Source organism: Motacilla alba, chromosome 2, assembly GCF_015832195.1.
Source record: "Motacilla alba alba isolate MOTALB_02 chromosome 2, Motacilla_alba_V1.0_pri, whole genome shotgun sequence".
Taxonomy (NCBI): Eukaryota; Metazoa; Chordata; class Aves; order Passeriformes; family Motacillidae; genus Motacilla; species Motacilla alba.
Window position 1 is genome coordinate 29,736,362 of NC_052017.1, and position 24,161 is coordinate 29,760,522.

Genomic DNA, 24,161 nt, shown 5'->3' on the forward strand with positions numbered 1-24,161 from the left:
TCATATTCATCAAGACATATGCAATGCAAAGCAGTTGGGAATATGAGAAATGTGCTTTGTTAAAAGATCATAGGTTTAATATTTACCTGTATAACTGTAAAAGTTGGTAAGGCTGTGTTTCTAAAATGTTGCATAATACAAGAAGTTAGATTGAACTCCATGAATAAAAAGTTTTTGGTTCTTCATTAGGTTAGCTGTATGAATACTGGTTATATTGAATACCCTAAAAAAGGCATGTTTGCCAACTTCTATTGTTTTCACACCCACACACCACCTCCTAATTTTGTCTCTGGCAGATGTGTTTCTGCAGAATAAGTGTTTCTGCAGTGATAATTATAACACTTATAACAGGTAATTTGCAGATTTGGTGACTCACAAAAATCAAGACTATTTTGTTGCACCCTGATTTTGAAGCTGGTAGCAATTTCAAAACTTCATTGCACAAGCTTAAATGTTAGAGTGTATGGAATATTTTAATCTAGAAATAAGGCACTGCTTTGTAGCATTTAGCAAATTAATGTCTAAAGGGAGCTCAAGGTATGGTTTAAATTGGGGAGGGGTGTGTGTCATACTTTACTTCAGATGATGGTGTGCACATTGTGGGTGGATCCAAGCCCTGCTAGACCAATGAAACTCATGGTTTGAATCTGCCTCAGAGTTTGTTTTTTTCTTAAATTATCATCTCTAAGAAGATAATTTTCAGTTTTAAAAGCTAATACCACAGTAAGTTCCACAGTTCCCCTTGACAACCTGTTTCTCTCTGTGATGTAGAAAAATACTTACTATATAATAAATATTTATATTTCTACTAGTTAAATCTATTTCTGTTTAGCATTGCAGTTTAGAGATGCAAGATTTGTAAACTCTGAGAATTTCTTTTGACAGTTTAATGAGGCCTGAAACAGATTAACACAAATGATGTGGTTTTGGACTCCTATTCTCTGCAGAGGAGGATTTTGATGTAATGTAATATCTAGATGTTTGTTTTGTTTGTTTGTTTTTTAATAATGACGAATCTGGGCAGCTGTCAGAGGTCCTGAGGTAATACCTAATTTTTGTGATGACTGTAGTTGGGCTGTGATGTGGGGTGTTGATGTTGTCAACCTCTGTCTTTGTTCCAGAAGGGAGTCTCCTTCAAGTACTGATGTCTGGCAGGAAATTCTGACAGAAAGGAAAGAAACCTGAGATGGTTTGACAAAACTCCCATTAGTTAAACATAAGATATTTTGAGTTCAAAATTTCTGCTTTAACATTTTGGCAGTTTCTGCCAAAGCAAAGCTCTGAGCTATTTTTGGATCCCTGAATTCCTGCCCCAAGTTCCCTTTGTTATCAATTATAGTTAACAGATGACCTGAAGACAACAGGACTTATGACCTCTGCCATGCTATTTTACCCTCTAACTTGTTCAATGTTCTTCTCCTAGGATATCATTCATTACTTGTTCTTTCCAGTCTTCTCTTAACTAAATTGTAAAAATCTGTTACTTTAACCTTTTTTCATAGATAACAATTTAAAATCTCTTAGTATTTTTTTCTCTTAGATTTTTAAGGTGCTACCTGAAAGTGAAAGTTTCTCTTCCATAAAATTAAAATCATGCAAGTACTTATTGTTTATTAATCTCTCATTGCTTTGTAACCCTCAATTCTCAGATATAGTCATTATCAATTGTCTGGATTATGGATTAATAAGGGTTTGCACCCCGCAATGCTTGACTGTAGGATATTGCCTTTATATCCTACAATGGAGCAATGGAGATGACAAGTCCTTGCACATGGCTTCCTCTGTGTACTGCTCTTTAAGGCTGCATATTGCTTTGCAAGACTGCAGATTTTTCAAAATTCAATGTTGATGTTATTCATTTACACAAGTTTAATGTTTTTTATATTCTTGATTTTTCCTCTGTTGGGAAATGGAAAATTTTCTGGGTGAGAAATTTTCAATGGATTACTGATCTGGGGTATGATAGAGCAAAAAAAAGGTTTTCTGTAGGTATAGAGACAATGAGGTGTTGTGTGTGCTCTGTGTTGTGTGACTCACATCACTTCTATCAAAAAAGCATCTACTCTGTACTTTAAAAGAGTACTATTTTGAAGCAGCACCTCACAATAAAGGCCAGCGCACAATACACAAACTTTAGCTTCATGAAGAAAGGAGACATCAGATATCTTTCACAGCACCCCCTAAGGTGCTTGCAGCTGTTTCTCTAGCCTTGAAGTATATCTTTAGTGACTTAAAGTGAATACAGCTCATTTAGATATCCCCAGCTCAGCTTTCAGTAGTTGCTGTGGGTGCAAAGAGCACTCTTTTATATTGCTCAAAAGCTGCCTAAGATCCTGATGAATATATTTTTTTTCCCTATTGAAGCATTCAGCAGTTGCCCTAGACTATTTTTTGTGGGCAAATTCATGAGAACATGTACGCTAAGTCAGGAAAATCCTGAAATAGCCACGGAGTACTTTGTCTTTGCTATTCAGCTATTTTTAAAGAGTAGAAGAAAAGAGTGGAACTCAAAACACAGTGCTTCTACATGAAATACTCGATCACCTTTCCCATGTGTTATTTCTGTGACTTCATAAATGTTTTAGCTTTTTAGTCTGGTGTATTAGAACATGCCTTTTGCACCATGTTATTGGATACATTGGATGCTACTTGCCTAACATACAATAAAGCTTGTTCCTTTGTGCACTCCTTAAGCCATTACCATCCAAGGAATCTGTGCTAGATGAAAAATGTTTTTATTTCAAATAGCTGATAAGGAGTCCCTATAGACTTGTGGAGGCACCATTCATTTTTCTGTCAGGGAGACTAAACTGCAGTGGCTGTCCTTGGGGTGCAGACCCCCAAAAGCATATTGGAATTTAATAAATCAGTATTATCCTTTTTATAAATCCTTTCAGTAAGAAACTCCTCAGCCAGGAAACTGAAAAATTAAGCAAACCAGCATTGGTATTTGGAAGAAGGACAGTGACACGGGCGTGAAAGCAGCATAGAGAAGGGAAAGTGAGATAGAGTGAAGATGTTAAAAGCCATGGAGGTGGGAAGCACCGGGCTTAGATTAAAAGAATCTAAGAACAAGAATGTAAGAAAAAGGTATATAGAGAAGACATGTGCAGAAACCTAAGAATTCATGAGAATAAGTGTGTCTAAAGTGTTAGCGAGGAAAAGAAATTTTTTGAAAGAACTTCCTGGGGAAATAGCCTCCCTTCCTCTTGGCACTTGTCCTCAGTGTCACAAGGGAACTGGGACTAGCTTCAGTAGTGCTCTGCATGCCTAGATGCTGAAATGGAGATTTGTTTCAAAGTTGACTAAGATTTTACAGCTAGTCAGTACTTTATGGTGCTGAAAGCATTCCCACTGATAGGTTTCTAAGGTGTTTAGCTGGCACTAGTTTTGAGGTTAGTTATATTAGTGATGTTGCACAGTGGATATGGACTGGAAGAGCAAATTCCTTTAATTGCATGCTAAAAGGAAATCTGGATTACTTTTGCTGTGTTGTGTGTTTTCTTACCTCTGGGAAGTGTTTCTGGAAGAAGTAAAAACCTTTTACATTCAGGATTAATAGTCCTTTAGGTATAACTGCCCAGAACCAATTCCGGGGGCATGCACTCTGGGAGCAGAATGCCAGCAGGTCCCTTTGACAACCCCCACTGGCTGGTGCAGCTGCCTGCTTTGGTTGGGAAGAGCAAAGATCTGAGATGGAGGATATTGCATGTACACCGTGGTCTATGCAATACAGTAAGTTGCACGTTCATGCCAAATGGAGTTATTACTACGAAACTGAGCATGAGTTATCTTTAGACTAGCTGCATTTGACTCCATTATACCTGTTTATTTGTCTTAGCCTTCCTTCACTCCCCAGTTATGATGTGGCAGTTCAGTTATACCATGGAATGAAACAGTAAGAGACCATAAAAAAAAATCACAAAACATATTCTACATTTAACCTTTCTGGTGCATGTCTTTACCATTCTTTTGAGAGGGGTGTTTTAATGGTGCAAGAATTATCTGATATTTTCCAGTCAAGAATCAGGTATAAACTCTGTGTTCATGTGAGTACATAAAAGACAGAAATATAATAATGCTTCCTGGGCTTGCAGCATCCACTGTTCTGACGTTTTCAGGGCTTTAGCAGCAGATTTCAGTAATTTTGAATTGTACATTGATAATTATTCCACAATTTAAAAAAAAGAGAGATTTTTCTGTTCAGGGGTTAGGTATGCCACCCAATGTTACTTGAGAAGTAAATCATCTTGTTATCCATCACTGTCTTGTTCCTGCCGTTCCAGCTGTCCAGAGGTACTTTCTGCAGCCCTGTAAAGAGGCAGGAGGTGCACAAGGTCTCCTTAGTTAGAACACATGATGTTTTATTTAACCATCCATCTATGCTGCGCAGTGACTGTGCCACAAGAATTGCACAAAGATTTTAACTGTAGGCGGTTGTTCATTTATTAATGTAAACACCATGTGCCTTGGATGTGCGAGCACTAAAAATAAAGTTGCAGAGTTAAAAATAGATCTCTGGGAGTACTGAGATGCTGCTTAATCAGAACCAGCTGCAAGCTGTCTAGAAAATGTAAGTTATATGGAGCCAGATGGCTTTTGCCCTTTTTGCTTTAGACAGCATGTAATTTGGGTAACTGCAGCTACAGTAATGTATTTTCCTAGTCAAACTGTTTGATAAACATATTTGTTTCGAAGAGACACTTCCAATTACAGAGCCAGTAAAATGTTAATTTATTTTAATATTTCTCCATGTGGGTAAGCCAAAGGAAGGTTACATAATACCAAACTCAAAGGCATGCACAATTACTTCTCACAGCTGTATTCAGCAGGAGCTGGATTATGACTATGCATCTTTGCACAGGAAAGCTCTTATTCTGGGAACAATCCTACTGAAAGCAAGGGGAAAAGGATATAAATTAAATTAATAATGAAGTGATCAGTGGGAGTTGTATGAAGTCAGATTGCAGGAGTAAGACATTACACAAAGTACAGGAAGTGTGTCAGAGTGATATCTGGCAAGTGCACATCAAGCAACAGCCCATATGATTTCAGGAAGGCTTTCTTGCACACTTGCTTAACTGATAGTATTAAAACCAAAACCTCCTCTGAGGCTTGGCAGTTTCCACAATTCACCAGCTGGTGTTAGTGTCCTGTGTTCAGACTACATCTAGGCATCTCAGTGACTAGTCTGGGAAGTGGGAAACTGAAACTCAAGTCTGCTTTGTTTTTGATTCAGAACTGCTTGGGGTGGGGGATTATGCTTTGATTGGAAGGCTTAATGGCAAATACCTCAAACTGCAGGATCATCCTAACTCTGTTCTTGAGGTCTACTGGCCTGCATCTGGGGCAGCTTAGTGTGAAATTGCAGGGTCCCAGACCTGCAATATGCCACGTGCATATAAATTGCTGTTCAGTCTTGTACTTCCATAGCTGGACTGGTGTTACGATTATAGGAAAACCTGGGGGAAGCAGGTGGGATACATTTGAGGAAGTAGTCTCTTTTAGGAGTTATTGTAACAAAAGCCAAGCTCTACAAACCTGAGAAGCAAGTGACCAGCTTGCAGCCTTTTTAAGCAAGGATGTAGATGAAGATGGTTGTGCAGAAGATCCAGAAAACGAGTCTTGGTTTAAGTGAAGGCTTTTAATATATTGGATTTATTAAGGTGCCTGTTTTACAGGCAGATGATGCAAGTTACTTGCAGTTGGCATAAAGTAGTCATATTGAGTGATTAAATCTCTCCATGTCCTTCTCCCATCAGTGTTTTACATTTTCTGTGAAAACTGGATTTAGAGTCTTGATGTTCCTTTGATATTCTAGGTTTTTTTCCTCTAATCTTAGCACTATTAGGTGTAATTAAATGAATAATTGTATTTTCTGAATGAAATGCCGTTTTCTCGGTAATGTTTTCATTCTATTCAATAAAAATTTGTCTTTCTCTGCTTTATCCAATCTCCCAAACTTCTTTGGCTTCAATCTCTTCTATGCAAATTGTCATCATCTTACAAATTTAAGCCTCCCGTGAGGAACCACACAAAAATTCCAACCTGTCTCTAAAGGTAGCACTAGCTGCCTGAACTAGCTTAGTGGTGGGTTGGTTAAGATGTGTTTGTTTTATTTTCCTAAATGCTTATATTTAAACATATTTACAATGCAAATCTGTCTGAAATTGGTAGTGTGGCATTCTCTTCTCAACTTTAATTCTTTTGCACCTGTCACACCCATGAGTCATGAGATTTTTTTTTTTAGCTGTAAGAAGTAGTTTAATCAGTTCTTTGTGGCCTGTGATTTTTTTCTATACTAATTGATGCCAAGCAGAGTTCTAGGTCAGAAGGTTTTTTGGACACATTTCAGTATGAAATTAACTTTTAAATGTGCTTTAAAAATGCAATTATTGACTTAAACAAAAAAAAGAAATTGCTCCTGTTTGGTCTGTTTGGTTATTGGCAGAAACTACTAGCGATTTAAGAACTTGCAAATCTGTCCTTGCCTGAGCATGATTACAGGTTCAATTTACAAGTGGTTCTTAAAATAGTAACACTTAGAGTCAGTTTCTAAGATGTTTTAGACTGAAATCAAATTATAAGAATTTACTAGTTTTTGACAGCAGAAGTGATAAAGCTGTGCAGATGAATTTTTAAGTAGCTGTATACATGACATTCAGTCTTAAATTGATGAGTGCCTGGATTTAGATCATCCCAGCTGTAGAAAAAGCTCTGTGATGATCTGATTGTTCCAGGCTTTCTCACTTAAATATTTTGTCAGTGACCTAAAAATGGTTGCTACTCTATTTGCCTTGGGATAATTATGACCCACTCCTAAACAGGAGAGCAAGAGAGGAAAGGGAAATAAGATCGTCCGAGCCCCTTGGCTAAGACTTCAGTGTTTCCTTTGTTAGGAATCTGGTAGAAGAGAGAATCCATTGCTTATCTACTGTTTTCCTCCCTTTCACATCTGCCTATGGAGGAGATTAAGGTGGGACACAGAATTAGCTTTATGTTGGCTGTGCTGTTCAGCAGAATGGATATAAGCAAAGATGTATGTTGTACCAGTAAAGATATTTGCAGTTCTTAATGGGAGATGGTTACTTTTAAGGGAAGGAAAAGCAGGCAATCATTTTTTTGAGCAAATTTAGAGCAAATAATTGACTTCTGAATTTTGTGATTGTGCTCTAACTTCTAAAATTTCAAGTAATTTCCTTTGAAAATGCTTCATCAAATATCTATGTATTTCACTTAAAAAGTATCACAAGGAAGAATTTTTCATTCCAATGTATTCAGCGCAGGACACCTTCCACTAGACTGGAAAGCCCTATCCAAATTGACCTTGAACACTTCCAGGGATGGGGCATCCACACCCCTCTGGGCAACCTGTTCCAGTCCCTCACCACCCTCCAGTAAATAATTTCTTCCTAATACCTAATCTAAACCTGTCCTCTTTTGTTTTAAGCTGTTAACCCTTGTCCTATCACTGCATGCCATTTCAGAAGATTGCTGTCAATAGTTTAAATATTAGGGTTTTGCTAATCTGGTACATTTTGGCTGGAATAGCCTCAGAAGCATTTGCAGGAGCAGCCCAACATGCCCCCAGTTAGGGGATGGAAGCTCCATCCTGAAAGACCATGCCTGGTGCACAAGTGCAGACAGGTTACTAGGAGGTAGCGTTGCCTTTCCTTCCTTGCCAATCAGAACCTTGTGTTCCTCCTTTCCTTCTTGCTGTGCATGGTCTGAGAGTTATTGTAAGCCAGATAATCTTGGTCTTCCCTGTAAAAGATGGATAATTTTAAAATATCTTACTATCTGCTTGAATTTCTACATGAAATGAAATTAACATATTAATTGGCTGTGTTTAAGATTGTTTTATGCCTACATATAAATAAGGGTTAAACACTGAAAACAGCAAATGACCACAGGTTTCACATACTGCACCCTTTGTTTTTAGATTTTAAGAGTAAAAACCAGTGTTTTCCTGGAAAATGCCGAATTTCCTATATAAAAATAAACTTTCTTAAACATGGAAATGCTGGTTTATTATGAAAGTTTCTAAGCTTAGTTGGAAATCTTCCTCTGTGATTACTTTTAGTATTAGTCTAAAAGTAGATCCTTGTCCTCATTTTAACACTGCTACAAGAGGGAAATTGATTTACTACAGGAAAAAAAAATTCTAAGTTTTATAATTTAAACACAAATGTCCCCTTTGAAAAAAAAAAAAATTAGGCAGAAAAAAAATAAAGCTGTAATAAAGACCTTCACTTATTGTAGAAAGTCTTGCATACATTATGGGGTATGCTCTTAAACCTTCCCAGGTTTTTATGCAGGATAACATTTCCAGGATCTTTGGGTTGGTTTACACAAGGACAGGAAAAAATTAATATACACTAACCAGATTTGAAGCAGATTTGTTAAATTGCATTAAATCCTTGTTCAGAATGCTTTTAAAATTAGGTTCCTTAATTTAATTTATATTAATTTTTTTGGAGGTGACCTAAACTGTATGGAGTTAATTTAATCCTGAATGAGTATCCATAATGGGGTCAAATTAGTTTAACCATAGTTTTTTAAAAGCAAGTCTGGATTAATTTCAAATATTTTGATATTCATTTGAATTTCTTCTTCATTTAAGATTAAATGTCTAGAACTGTTTTTTACCTAGGTCTTTTGGTGATTGTGCTGTTTGGAATTTTTGGGTTGTTTTCAACTCACTATGTTACTGTAAGCAAAACCATCATTTTTTGATTTAGAGTATGTTGGTATTTGTAAGCAAGAGGACCCATTATATGTATTCATAGCTAGTGATCAGGAGACAGATGATATGATAGGCTAGTTCTTGGAAAAGTGCTGAGCTTTTTATTCCATCTGGTAGTATATTCCCTCCTGTGCAATGTATCTGTTGAAGTGTATGGTTATCTGCTTTTTTCTAGCTTTTGTTACAACCTATAAAGTGATACGTTTCCCTTTTCGTGTTTGAAAGGACGTTGATCTTATGGCAGAATTTGCTGAGTGATTTCCATATCATTTTTCACAAAAAAAAAAATTAGGAAAAGAAGAAATAGATCTGTGAATAAATAGAACTTCAGTAAATGAAACCATTTTAATATTACTTAGGGTGGATGTATAGCTACTAATTACTCTCCAAACTAATTAACATTGGAATAAATTTTTAATTAATCAGAGTTTTCCTCAAATATGTATCTTCAAGCAAAAAAAAAAATCCCCTTACTTTAATAGTATTACATTTTTTTAAATAAGGCAATACCACAAAAAATCAGTGTGGGCTTGTTCTTTGTTACATCTGAGAGTCAAGATTATGCTTGTGATGGAAGAGAAAAGTGTCATCCCTTTTCTGGCTTTTTCTGTATATGCTAAATAATTAAGTTTCCAGCAATTTTATTTTGGTATTTTAATATTTGACTTGTAGCTAATTTCATTTACTATGATAGTCTGTGTGAACATATTAATTCTGTGTGTAAAAGCAGTAGCTTTTAGTTCTAGGTCTACTTCTGAGTGCTCTTCCACTCTCTCTATAACTTTATGTGTGTAAAGCTTAACATATTTGAATAAATGATTGTTGCCACTTTTCCTGTCAGACAGAAATAAAATGTCTGATGCATCTGACAGATCTTTTTTCCTTTTTTACATGAAATATCTCTGTGAGGAAAGAGAAAGGGGCAAAAGGAGGGTGCATGAAAGCTCATGCAGTTGTAGCGCACACAACACACTTGGGTCTTCTCAGTCCTGAGTAATGCTAAGACCTACCTGTGGCCCTCATCTTTCTTACATCATAAATATTCTATAATTTTAATTTTTTTATCCTATGGTATTGTATATTTGGCTGGTTGATGATAGAGTTGTAATATTTTGCTTTATTTTCTGATATTTGAAAATTATTGTTGCTTCTCCTGGACAGAAAGGCATTGTGACCCCTGTTGGTGCTTATCTGATGCCTGTATCCTTAGAAATTCTCATTTCCAAGCTGCTATACTAATGCTTCTCTACATTCCCCCTCACGTTATAATAATCATATTGAAGTCTCATTGCAATTTTCTGTGCTCAGTATGTGTTCAAAAGATTTATTTCCATTTCTATCCTGAATAAATTAAAATAATTTTGTTGGAAAATGGTTTCACAGGGCTTGAGTTTTCATATCTTTCAATTCCTGCATACTTATATTTTAATCTGCTGGAAATGCCAAAAATTTAAAGGTAAAAGAAATGCAAATACGTCTTAAACATGCATTTAAGATGTCTCCTGGATGCTTGAAGAGATAAACTACTTATTAAATTATACTCATAATCAAACTCAAATGTTTGAATTTTGTCACACCAATGTGCTATTTTTTTTTTTCTATTGATAGAAGATTTCTTTACAAAAAATGCAAGATTCGCAGGAGTTAACAGTATTAATCAGGGTTATATAACAGTAGGCTGAACATGAATTTACAAAAAGTTAGTTTTCTTTAGCTGGAAAACTAAATCTAGTTTGTGATGTAGAAATATACACTTAGAATGAATATATTCATACTTTATCAATAAATGTGTCATTCAAACTCCTAATACTTCTTTGCATGCCAAACTATGTTTCTGGTATCTGCTGAATAGTTTGTGATTGACAAATTCCTGGATTATTTCAATGTGAATGTAGGACTGTGAGAAAGATGCTTTCCTTAATAAGCAATAATAATTTTCTGAAACATTTGTTTTACATTACAAGATTTTTAAAAAAATATTTGCAAGCAATGTAAAGTACGTTGGGTTTGTGGTTCAGTTTTTTTACAGCATAAGAGATGCAATCACAATAATCACAATAGGGGTTGAAACAGCACATATTTTAGATATGTGATAGATCAGGCTCTCATCTGAAGAATGGTTCATTTTCATAGCAGGCCAAAATTTGTGTGAAATCAAAGATCCTGAAGTGCTGTTTTATAAGAATCTGAAAGTTTAGCTGTATTTTCAGAATTCTAAAGAGCCAGCAGATCTGGACAACAAAATCACTGAGGATCAGTTCTAGTAAACCATGAGAGCGAGTCCCAGACAGGTGAATTAAATAATGATTAAAATATTCTAATGAGTTTGCTTTGTTGTTGTTGGTTTTTGTTTGTTTCTTTTGTTCGCTAATTCAAATACATGGAATTAGTCAATTCTGGAGGTATTTTGCAGTCTGGTTTTGGTCAAATTAACCTTTTAGGTGTCAGATGTCAGGGTTTTGACTGGCACTCATAGCCACGTCCTTTTCCAGTTGTGGTGGGTAGATCCTTACTGGATACCAGGTGCCCACCAAAGCTGCTCTATCCCTCCCCTCCTCAGCTACTTGGGAGAGAGAAAATATAGTGAAAGGATGGTGTACAGAGATAAAGGCAGGAAGAGATCACTCACCAATGACTCTCACTTTCAAATCAGACTCACTTGGAGAAATTAAATCATTCCCAGTCACATCAGAATAGAATAATGAGAAAGTAAACCCCAAACCTTTAAAACACCTTTTTGTCATCCCTCCCTTCTTCCAGGCTCAGTTTCACTCCTAAATTTCTTTTTCATGTGAGTATCTTTGCCCTGGGTACTGTCTTTCAGGAGCAGGCTGCTCCAGCATGGGCTCCAGCTTAGATCTTCTCTCTATGGCTCCACAGGTGCTGCCAGGAGCCTGCTCCAGCGTGGGCTTCCCATGGGTACTTAAGGGTGTCGAGGGAAGCTGGTAGGGAACAGGTTCAAAATAAAGGAAGGGGTGTTTTTTTTTTTTTTTTTTTTTTTTAATAACCTGAGTCTACAGGGATTGTAAACAAGTACTTAAGGAGAAATGCCTGAAGGTTTTTAGCATAACATAATCATATCTGCCTCAAAAAGTTCCTTGAAGGGTTTGGATTCTTGAAGGCTATTTGAGGGAGCATCATATATGTCCTGTTGTTACTTTTCCCTGGACATCTGCTTGAGAGTACTGATAAAGCTAAGATATTGGTCTTACCTTATATTTCATCCAACAACCAGTTGGAGTTGTAGCATGTTTCTGTTGACTTCTTAATTCTTAAACTAAGAGGTTTTGTAGGGTTTTTTTAAAGAAAGGTTTTATTTTTTTAAAGGGAAAACTATAATCTGATCTTGGCTCTTCTTCACTAAATGGAAAGTGAGAAAGTATTATCAAGGTATTTGAAGGCTGTTAGATGCACAGCTTCATCTCTTTTGAATAATGAATAGTTTCAATGACTGAACAGTAGCTCTTTCAAAGTATGGACCAGAATACTTTTGGAAAAAGTGCAGTCAGAAATGTCAATCTAGAGGTTTTTTTGATTGTTTTATTGTTTCAACCAAATGCATAAATTCAAACCAAGCTTTGATCCAAGCATGTCTGATATATACTGAGGTAACATAGTTCAGTTTTTTTCCCTATTTTTATTCTTTTATGAATTTACAGGTGGACCCATTTCAGTCTACAAGATCATTCATACACAAATATCTGCTGCTAAATGGATTTTTGAGTTCCCTTTTTGTTGATAAAGTATTTCTTCATCATAATCTGACCAGCAAAGATAAGAGTGTTAAACAGGTTTTTCTTAACAACATATTAATGTCTAGTACTGAAAAGACTTATTCTGCTAGCCAGCACTGCTTCAGCAGCAAAAACATAGTGTTAACCTTATGCTTCTGTGAGAAGAGGACAGGCCAATTTCCCAGTGGGATACAGAGAGGGGCAAGGAATACTCCAGCTTAGCCATGTCTGTGTGGCTGCATGTGGTTTAATGATAGTGGTTAAGTGACAGTGGCCCTGCTGTGCTGGGATGTGTCGCAGCTGACTCCCAGGCAGATAAATTGTTACAATAGGCTTGTAGAAGAGAGTGGATTTCTGATGACTAAATCAACATGATGACTACACTTTTTTGCTTTTGTTCTGATGGCTTTAAGTAAACCAAGTAATTTACTTACCAGCAGCACGTGGAATGCTGTGGAGTATGGAAAAGGAAAACAGAAGGTCAGTACATTACTGCTGTCCCTCCCTGCCTCACAGTGAACAGCCTCAACTTCCTTCTGAGAGCTTTTTGCATCCACTCTGTGTAACGTGGAACTGTCCTTAGCAGGAGTCATGTAACAAATATGGGAAACTCTGCAAAAGTAGCTTATGGAATAGCTAATGTTGATAGGACAAGGTAATGATAGGACATGTTTAAAATATGTCTTTATTTCTGGCAAATGAGGGCCTAACATCTACACTGGTCAGACCCTCTTGTTTTATTCTTCCTGGGGCAGCTGAAGACATATTCCTGCTCCCAGGTCTTTTAGTGCTCTCCAGCTGGAGGTTGCTTCCCTTACAACTCATTTATGTCCTGGCAGTTTTACTTAATGGTCACAAACAATTTAGGATCATTTTTCCGTGGATAATAATTGCCATGTCTGAGGATTATAGGGAAAATAGATTAAAAACCACTGATGCTAAAAAGGGGTAAGATGTGCTCAAGGAAAAGTAAGTTCACAGTGTCCAGTAGAATGTTTATTAATGTTGGATGTCCAGAAACAACATTCACTGTGTGACGAAGGAACTTCATTTGCACTCAATTTTTAGACATCCAAAACATTTTTTTTTCCTGTGGCTTTAAGCAGTTCTTGAAAGTAGTGTGTTGCCTCTCAGAAAGTCCCCAGACAAATGGATTTATCAGGACAGATTTTATACCTTCCTGAAAGGAGGAGTTACAGAGGAAGGTCAGTGGCCCAAAGTCACCAAGTTTAGCAAGTCCATTTTAGGCTTAAAGTATATAAAATTAGGATTCAATAAATTTATAATGTTAAAATTATATTTATAGAATTTCAAATTTTTTTTAGATTAGAAAATATTTACATCCCTGTATGATAAATTTCTGGTTCTGTAGACTTTAGCATTATTGAGTAGAATATGTACAAATAATGTGATTAAACAAATGAGATATTTTTGCATTTGATTAAACTCCATGTAATGTGGTGTAAAATAGTTTTCTAGAACCAAAGGCAAAAAAATGGTTGATAAGAAATTTATGCGTACTTAGAATGAAAATCAACTAGGTTTTAGCCAGTACTGAGGTATCCTGCTGAATTCCTGTTTTTCCCTATCTTTACAAATTTGAATCTATCATAATGATCAAAATGCAGAGGAAGACTGTCAATTTGTTTTTTACAGCTCGTAGGAAACGAGCTGCTGCTTCATTTTGAAGAATACTGAAATATTTTATTTCTGTATGAAGTGTGTGGGGTGTCTCTATTTTAAGAAATACATAGCAAACCCCACATATCCTTATGATTGCAATAAGTTCCTTCTAAAGATAAAATAAGAATTTTTGTTGCTGAATTGTATGCCTTGTACAATCATATTTTTGATTGAGGGAGGGAAGTGGCATTGGTGTGCTAATGATAACAGCTGATGCAAAAATGTTCTGGAAGAGGTAGTACTGTAGTATGGCTAAAAAATTACAAAATTGCAGAACATCTGAATAGCAATCAATGAGGCAATTGTAATTAATTGAAAACATTTGAAATTTTAAGTTGTTGTAGCTGAGTGTATCATATCAAAGCTTAGAAAGATGTTAATCATATTTGTGAACTGTGCTGTTAAATCTTGTGAATGTTTAACAAGCTCTTCTATCCACCCTTGATGAGACACTTGTGTAATTTGGACCACTACTATTTTCCATTCAGAAATACTTAAAATAACAGAAGAAGTCATTAGAGTTACTAACAGGTAGGATATGATACTGTTCCTGTCTGAAGGACATCTACCAGAGGGTAAATGTACAAAAACTTTTATTTTTTTCTCCCTTCCATCCCCTCTAGTCAACTGGGGCCTGATAAACAACTGGTTTTGTTGCCCTCACCCAAAGCAAGCCCAAGTTCAGTGGAGGAGGTACAGGCTTCATTAGGTAGTCTTTTTCTCTGTCATTAAAGTAACATGGAAACTAGCCAAAAAGGCACTAAGTTTATCTGAAGTAACACTTGCAGCTTTGTGGAAGTATGCAGCTGAGTAATACTACAAAAATAGCAAGTTATTTTGAGGAAGAGCATATGTTCTGTAACAATGAGAAATTAGTATACAGATAAAAGAAATTATGTATCTAATTATAAATTTCAGATGGGAAAGAACTGTGGCTTAGTGCCATGAAGTTTTCTGTAGATGCAGCCATTAGAAGTTGTTTAATGCTCATTTTTCTAACATAGTTATTTAAAGACGTACCGTCGTTGGTAAATTGCTGTACTGCCTTAGGGGTGCATATTTTGTAGTCTGTAGCAGTACAGATAATAGGCACTTTTTATATTCCAGTGCACACTGATATACAGGGTACCACACAGTGATAATTGCAGGGGGTTTTTTCTTACAAGAAAGGTACATGGCAGACCCATGGTGTTTGCTTACTATTTAAAGATACTGACAGCCAAATGCTGCTGTCTCCTGTTAGAATTAAAAATTAAGATGACACTGAAAGAGATTTTGAGGAAGCAGTTAGGTATATATGCTTAGACACTGGAAAACAACTCCAGTACCATCATTTGTGCAGCATCATTTAAAATTTTTCATGCTTCATCAAAAAATAGCAAAGTTTGTTTAGAAGATAGAAAGTATTGTTTTGATGATTAAAACTTTTCTTCATAGAAGTTGCTCTATTTCATGGAAGAGATTAGCTTCTTTATAAAAATATGAAGTGTGCATCAGGTCCTCAAAATCTTTACCTTCAAATGCTTCTGCATCTGCGTTTTTTGTTTAAGCTTCACCTTAAACAACTAGAGATTAACATATGTAAAAGTCATAGTGATGAGCACAACAAGAGATTAGAAGATTAAGCTGCAGTTAGATGTTGAATAACTAGAACTTAAGGCATTACCAAATAAAATCTACATCAAGTTTTGCATAACGTAAAGCTGACTGAATAGACTGTGCTCACTGAGCTTTGAAACCCTCAAAAATATTACGTAAAATAAAATCTTCTTTGTTGAAATTTTACTTTTCAGGATGTACCATTTAGAAAATATTAGACCTTAGGATAGTCTCGGCAAAACAAAAATCAGTTCTGATTGGGTTTTGGGTAAGTATTTTTTGTCTCTTCTGAGCCACTTGCACTTCAAAAACCTACATGCTATTTGCTGTCTATAAGAAAGGCATGATCATGCACAGCTTCTCTTTCAGAAGAGGAAAAGTGTTGGCAAAGGAGAAACATACAGAATTTAGGAGTCATATAATCACTCAATGTATGTGTTTTTAACCTGTTTGTCTTCCTCCCTCTCTCCTAATCACTGAAAAACCAGCCTTATCTCAATGTAGTACAAAGTACTTGTGTTGTTATTCCTGGGGAGGACTGAGGAGAAAATGTTCCAAAAGGAGAAAGTTCCAAAATTGAGACAAAAAATTATTGAGAAACTATGAGAAAAGGCTCAGAAAGAAATCCTTATGAGATTTTTATCCTCTGGATTTCTTCCCATAGATTTTCTCTGTACTGCTGAAAGTATTAAGACAAAGTAAATATAGTAGCTTTAGCTCTTGCCTTTACAATTCCCTGAAAAATTGGGATCACTTTCCTCTGAGCCAGCAGGCATCACTGCATCTTAAATAGTACCAAAAAAGGGAAGTATAGGAGGTAAGGTAGTATTTCTGCCATTAAAACTTTAATGCACAAATTTGTATTTGGTGCTTGGAGCTCTTTTCTAAAAATCAAAGTTAAAGTAAAAAAATCCTAGTGATTTTCATGATCTTTCTGTATGTCTGGGATCTGTTTCATGGGTACTTACTGGTGTGTTCTGCAGTTCCTGCCTGGGCTACATACCCTGGTTTATTTTCTGTGTCACTAAGTATGCAGAGGAATAGCTCATACATGTCCAGATATCATCCTAATACTTCAGATGGAGCCTGGAAACTTAAATGATAGGTAAATTATAGACAAGAAGGCAAGAGAATACAAAAATATCACCAGCCACTACAACTGTGAAATCTGGGCCTTTAGGGAGCAATCCTGTTGAGGCATTCTGGCCAAAATCAACAGTTGGAATATTGAGTTTGGAGAGAAATTGGAAGACACTTTTCTTTAATGAAGGAGAACAAAATGTTTTGTATGGTTCTCCCTTTGTGGAGAAGTTCCTAGTACTCTATTTTACTTGTTTATTCCTGTGATTTTAAAAAAAGCTCCTCACAAAATGCTCCTCATTTGGAGCTTTGTGCATCCATGCCATATGTTAAAAACATGATAAAGAGTAGTTGTAGAGTCACTTCAGCAACACTTATCCTTTACCTTTCTCTGCACCCACACTGAAATAACAGACTTATAGTCTGTTATTTTCTGCACCGTTTTTAATTCCTGCAGACATAAACTTTCTGGCTATACCAGGTCAACAGTTTTCAAATTCACCAGAGAGTTTATATTTCTATTTTACTTTTCTGACTCACATTTTGAGAATCTTTATTTAGGTTCTTTACAACACTGGACTGGTATATCTGGAGTACATAAATTAAGAATTGAAGCCTTAATTGTGACTATCACTATGTGAAAATCACTATGAGTTTTTTTAAGTACTGCCACAAGCACCAGTTCTGTAACACATTTTATGCCATTTTTCATATTTTCAGTGTGCCATTTAGAAGTTAAAGGAAAATCTAAGAGGATTTTGGGAGCCAACTTTAGTACTTTTGAATTTGTTTGAAAAAGCATAGTTTTCAAGGAGAAATAATATCCAATTTGATTTATACATGCAAATATCTTGGCTTGTTTCCATGTCTGCTTCATACTCCAAAATGTGAAAGAGGGAAAAGGTTCTTATCCTGTTTGATCTAATTTTTTAAAGTTTTTTCACTTTGAGCATCCTGTGACATTTTTAGCAATGGAATCACAGATGGACTTATTGCTTGATTTTTTTTCATGGTGACATAAAAGGAAGTGTCTAGATCATGTGTCATGAAGTACAATGTGTGTTTAAGCATGGAGAGCCCAGAGCTGTTACATAAAATGTTACAAAAGGTGGTATAATTTCACATGAAAATGCCTGTGGGCAAATATGAAACTCATAATTTTCATTGGAAAAATAATTATCACAGCGTGTTAGGTAGAACATGTCATTAATGGTTTGTTCTTGTATATAAGCTGCTGATCTCTCTGTGTTTTGATTGATATGTGAGAAAATTTCCCCAAAATGTATGTTTTGTTAATGAGTAGTAAATTTCATTGAGGAGTTTTACTTCAGATGTCAATCCTTTGTGACAGCTTCATTTATCTTGCTTTGGTCATCTCTTCTTTAAGTCAAACTGTGAACAATGGCCCAGATCATATAATCAAAGATAATGGAATATTGGACTGTAAGAGAAAATATTATCTAGGAAAGACGTAAAATCACTTAGAAAGTTTTAGCATGCTCAGAGTCTTTTCACATAGCAAGGATCCATGAGGTAAGAACAAATATGTACAAAATGAGTTTCTTTTCTGGCTGTGGAACATGGGTAACATAAGAACGTAGAGAGATGCTGCTTTGTGACTATCACTCATGGAGGAGGCAGTGCTGAACCTTCTTGGAGTGACTCCATCTAGAAACAGCTTGAGAGGCCTGTACCAGCAGTGATCCAGACATAAGTTACATTTGTCTCCTAGACTCTGAAAATAAGCCATCTTTGTAAAGTAAATTTGCTCCTTGTGTAACCCTACACAGGATAAAGAGAATTCTTGTTTAATTTAGCGCTTGTTTAGTCTCAGAGTCTTTGTGTGTTGAAGAAGCCTCAAGGTGCTCCCAAAAAGGAAAACTGGCGTTGATTCTCCTATGATGTGTATCATTCTCAAGCTTTCCTCTGATGGAGCTCTTGGCCTCAGGATGCCTGCACTCTGGGAACAGGGAGACTGGAAGGGTTTTGCTATTCAAAAAGAAACTTTCAGAAAACCAAAGTCCTCTGGATGTCTGAAGTGCTACATTGTAGCATGTACTATACACCTTGGGATGTGCAGTGCTGGCCTTGTAAAATTAATTACGAGTGTTTTCAGTCAATTGAATAGATCAAAATGTTCAGGTCAGTTTTTAAAAGATGCTATTTCTGTTCTGTCCATATGAAGACTTCTTTTAGATTCTGCTCGTCCCTGCCCCCCACCCCCCCCTTTATGCAAAGATGTTTTAAAGAAACAGCTTAGGGAAATGAAACAAGCTGTCCATATTTGTAAAAGTTACACTTCCTCATGGAATTTCAGTAATGTATAACAACTGGTCTAAATGGGGATCATAACAGTTGAGATTTTTTTTTTTTGTTACTATTTTACATATGGAGGAGGACTGTAATGATTTCCCACGAGAGCAAGGATGACATAGTTAACAATCATGCTGGAAGAAAAATAGATACCTAATGTATAAAAAATGTCTGAGTTTATAATGTTTTGTCTTTTAAAATGAAACGTAGCTATTTTTTCTGCTGCGATGGTGTTCACCTAGCAGAAACATCTGACCAAATGGAGCAACATTTGAACCATGTAGAAGTAGATTGACTAGCATAGTAGATGCTGTAGTTGACTATTCCAAAATTTGTGAGTTGCCTGGATGTCTGTTGTGTTTACCATGTGGTATACATATGAGTTATGTATATTGTGACCAATGGAAAGAGCTTTATGCTGTAGCTGTGGTACAGTAATTTTTATTTGCTATCAATATTTAAAGCTTGCTATTTCTTGATAAGCCACTGTACAAATGAATGCTGAGATTTCAGCAGATATTGAAAGGAGTTTTTCATTAATTCTTCAAGACCTGAATGTAGTATTTTCTTTTTATGATGCAATCAGGCAATTTATCTCTGTTTTGTTATTTAAGTAACTTTCTCATGCTGTCCTATAATCTGCAGAAAGGCACAAGCAGATTGAGAGGTGACTCACAGTTAGTGTGTGCTAATAGAATCTCCAACATGATGTCTCTGATGAGTTCTAAGGACCCTGAATTTGTGGATTTTCATGAAAAATGTTGAAGGCTTTTCATGGAAGTTTGAATAATAGGTTGTTTATTTAATAGCTAAAGATAGTTGCAGGTTGGAGGTGTTCAGCCTAGTGAAGAGAAGGCTCCAGGGAGATTTTAGAGCAGCTTTTCTGTACTTAAAAGAGGTTTACAAGAAGGCTGGAGAGGACTTTTTACCGGAGCGTATAGTGATAGGACAAGGGGGAATGGATGTGAGCTGAAGGAAAGCAGATTTAGATTAGGTTTTAGGAAGAAATTCTTTACTGTGAGGGTGTTGAGGCACTGGAACACGTTGCCCACAGAAGTTGTGGATCCCCAACACAACCTGCCCCCTGGCAGTGTTCAGGACAAGGTTGAATGAAGCTCTGAGCAACCTGATCAAGTGAAAGGTGACCCTGGATAAAAACAGACCAACCTGCCTACACCCAGTTTCCTTGAATATGTGTAGGGGAAAGCTGTCACAGCTGCTCCACAGCTAAGATTCCTTTGCACCAGTGCTGTCATTACAAGTGAGAAAAAACATCTGTCCTTAAGCTAAAGAACAGTTTGAGCATTAAGATGCACTGGTTACAGATGAGCTGTGAATGGTCTGTGTGAACTACTCCAATGTATATGTTGAAATTCCATAAATGTTTTGACCATCAGGTAAGTGAAACTATGGGGACAGCATCTTGATAGAGAGGTACAGGAAACATACAGCAGTAATAGTGTTATGTGTCTATCAATGTGATCTATTTGCTTAATATACCAGGAAATTGCAAAAAAAACCAAGCAGCATCACCTAGTCCACATTTCTACTCCTGCTGAGTCTTTTTCAATAACCTACATGAGTTTCATTTTTACTAGGTTTTAGAGGATCCTGTTTTCTCCTGTGTTTTCATGTCACTTCAGGAGAAGTGACATGATTCCACAGAGTCTTCTCAGTAACTAAATATTGTAGAAATTAATAATACTATTGTAAAGTCTTTTGTGCTGTCAGGCTACGGCAAATGCGACTTGGTGATATCCAGTTGAATGCCAAGTTACTGGGGAGATGCAACAATAATGCTGTTAGAATCGACCTGTGGAAGAACATGGCAATATATGTGTGATAGGCTTTTGTGGGTACATTCAAAGTTCTTACAAAATGTAGCTTCTCTGTAGGGTTAGATGGGCAATCCCTATGGATGGGAGAAAGAAATGTGAGAGAAAGTGAAATATGGCATGTTCTTGCTGCCGTGTGGCCAGGTCATTCTTTCATGAAAGCAGGAGAGCTTCTGTATCCTGCTGACCAGGAATGGTGTGTGGATGATGGGGAGGAACACAGAGAGTGCAGTTCCTTCTGGCCTCAGTCACATGTTGATTTTTGGATGTGAGGGGTTTTTTTTAGTAGGGAGAGAAGTGGAACTTTGGTCTAGTTTATGATTTATCTTAAGTACGCAAACCTCTGGGTGTAGGCAGTAAATCTCTGATGTACTTTACAAACACCACAGGAAAACACTGAGTAAACCATAGACTACAAATGTAAAGATAACTTGAGGTCTTTCTGTGGCTCAGCTTTAACCAACTCATCTTAATCCATTTTATTTTATTTCACAGAAAGAAAGGGAAATATCTTCTTTATTTTTTTTCCACTGTTGCTACAAGTGCAAATTTTTGGTGCTTAAAGGAACTTACTAAAGGAGGACACTGAGATTGTGCTTATTATTTCAGAGTTCCTTTAATGTGTGGTGTCAAACATCATGTATTAGAAAAAAAAAATCATGACTCAGCAGTGAAATTGAAATTTGAAATAAGTTCAAGAGAACCTGATTGTAACTTGAAATGAAGAAGCATGCAGTATATGTAAGAAAATATGTTAGCAAATGTGGCTTTAAGGTAAAAATTAAACATACTAATTTTAAAACAGTATGTAATTTTTGCTTCTTTTCCGTCTCTTGTTACCCTTTGTCACTTGAAGTGACTAAAAAATACTGATTTTTTTTGTTAGATGGCATCCTCTATTCAAGTACAGATGCACAAGTACCTTAATAAAATCTCCTATCCCTTGACTGAAAATCAGCTTGATTGGAGCTATTAGTAACTTGACTAATGATATATAGAGATAATTTATTCTTCCCTTCCCACTAATGCAGAATGTTATTATCTTCAGTCAAAGCAGCAAAGAGAAAAACTGCTGTTAAGTAGATTTTTGGTTGTGATTTTTTTTTTTTTTAGTTTTCCCTCTAAGTAAACAGAGATTACCACTGCTTGGATGTGGTATCTAGTATAATGATTATAGGTATTGAACATCTGGTTTGAAACACGAATAATCCTGCAAAGGTGTTGTCATACTTCTTTTGGTTTTGTTTTTTAAAAAATAAACAAAACTAAGAACTGGGGTAGTGAGCTGAATTATGACCCCACAGAGGTAGGTACTGCTGTAAGAAGTGGGAGGGAATAACAGAACCAGCTAGTTGACTAACCACTTCCCTTCATTGTTGCTTTTAATATCAGAACAGCCTTGCTAGCTTTCTAAACCACCATGAGTTACATTAGAGAGACCATGTACACCCTAACTGGTAAGTTCCTTTCATTTCAGATCTAAACTGAAAGTTGAATGGAAAATGATCCTCAGTGACTAAATTTGAGTAAGATGTATTGCTTTGTGTTATTATATCATAACCATTAAAAATTATCTTCTGTGTTGCTAAGAGTAAATCTGGACACATACCAGCCTTAGCACCAAACTTCATGCAAGGTCAGAAGGATATATTCACCTGACAAATTCTAAGCTAATTACCAAAATAATAATGATAACAGTTGAAAAAACAGTGTAAGTTTGTAAGGTCTGAAAAGGGGGTTGATCGATGTTTTTTGAATGAGTTGAGAAATTAATGTCCATTTCTCTCAAGTACTATATCTGTGTTCTGCTGATGGTTGGTTATGATGGTTGCTATTGCTATTTGGAAGATTTGTCTTTGCTAGTTTCTGTTACAGGTTCTGGTAGTAATAATTATTACACTCTAAAGTCCTAAATAATAGGCTAAATAAACAAGCACCTATGTCTTAGTATGGTATAGTTTCACTTTTAAATGCATTAAATAACTTGAAGTGAGGATAACTTACAGTGGAGATGTAAAGTCAAGGCTAAAATAAGCTTGGTTTATGATTGTGCTCAAAAAACTGTCAACCAGCCATGAAGTCTGTATTAAGTTAAGCCTGGTGTCTTGGCAGCAGTACAGTGGAAGGTTCTAGCCTCTATTTACTGGTCTGAATGGGAATTAGATTGGCTTCTTAGTCTGCAGACAAAAGTTGTAACAGGGGTTATACTTGCTACTTCTTTTATCGTACTGATCATGTGTCTGATGTGGCTAAATATATCCCAAGACTAGGGAAGGGCACATCAGTTCAGAATCTGTTTTATTGCAGTCATTTAGTGGGATGAGCTAACTTCTGTTGTCAGTATATTTTTTTTTTTACTTAATAGCTTTACTTGGAGTGTATTAGGAGCTTTTGAAGCATGATTTTCCTAGCAATAGAACCCCAAGGCCAAGCAAGCAAAAAACAAAACCCCAGTGATGGGTGTTCTTCCTAGGGAAGGCAAAACTAAACAGTTGTCAATATATCTTGGGTTCTTAATAAATATGTTTTATTTTATTTTATTGCAAGCTGTCTATCCACATTAGCACTCTATAGTTTCTACAGTATGTATTTACAGAGTGGCTGCTATGTATTCCTTTCATATTTGGATATTTACTTTAGAAAGATGAAAACATTAAGCCAAATGTTTGAGGAGCTTCATGAAGTTAACAAAAAGTAAGGATTTAAAATTGTAGTTTTATTTGTAATCTCACGCTGAAAAACATTACAAGTAATTCCATTTGAATCTCACAGAAGAAAACATGCTGAACTGTGGATCATTCAACTGGGAGTGACCTTGTGGCTGCCAGCCACTTGTCCTCTAAGATATGGCTGTGCTGTGATGAAAAGGCTTCCACATAACTTACCCTTAATGCTGATACCTTTCAACAGCCATTGAAGAACAATTCTTTTTCTTACAGAACTTACTGGATGTTAAGTCTAACAGTAGAAAAAAGAGCAGTAATAGCTGGAGGAAGTGTTGCTTTTTGAGGCCATCCACATCCCTTATCTGAGCAACATGATCGTAATTAGCAAGTAATTTTGTCTTAGTAGGTGACAAAACAAGCTTGTTTTGCAGACATCTTAACGCTTGTCCTCTTGTTCTGTTTAAAAAATATTGTTATTATTGCAATTCTTTTACCTGGTTCTCCA

General features: G+C 36.2%; 1 protein-coding gene across 6 annotated transcripts in view; it reads left to right on the forward strand.

Moving 5' to 3' along the window:
• The window catches only part of HDAC9 (histone deacetylase 9), a 459,669-nt gene that overhangs the window by 44,692 nt on the left and 390,816 nt on the right, over positions 1–24,161 (forward strand). Inside the window, exon 1 of one of the 6 annotated variants that reach the window (XM_038129889.1) lies at positions 1,759–22,447. The exons of the other annotated variants lie outside the window; for them this stretch is intronic. Within the exon in view, the coding sequence (XP_037985817.1) occupies positions 22,411–22,447 (37 nt within the window). The 5' untranslated portion in view covers positions 1,759–22,410. Of the gene's footprint in view, positions 1–1,758; positions 22,448–24,161 lie in introns of those variants that run through there. 6 annotated transcript variants of the gene reach the window in all.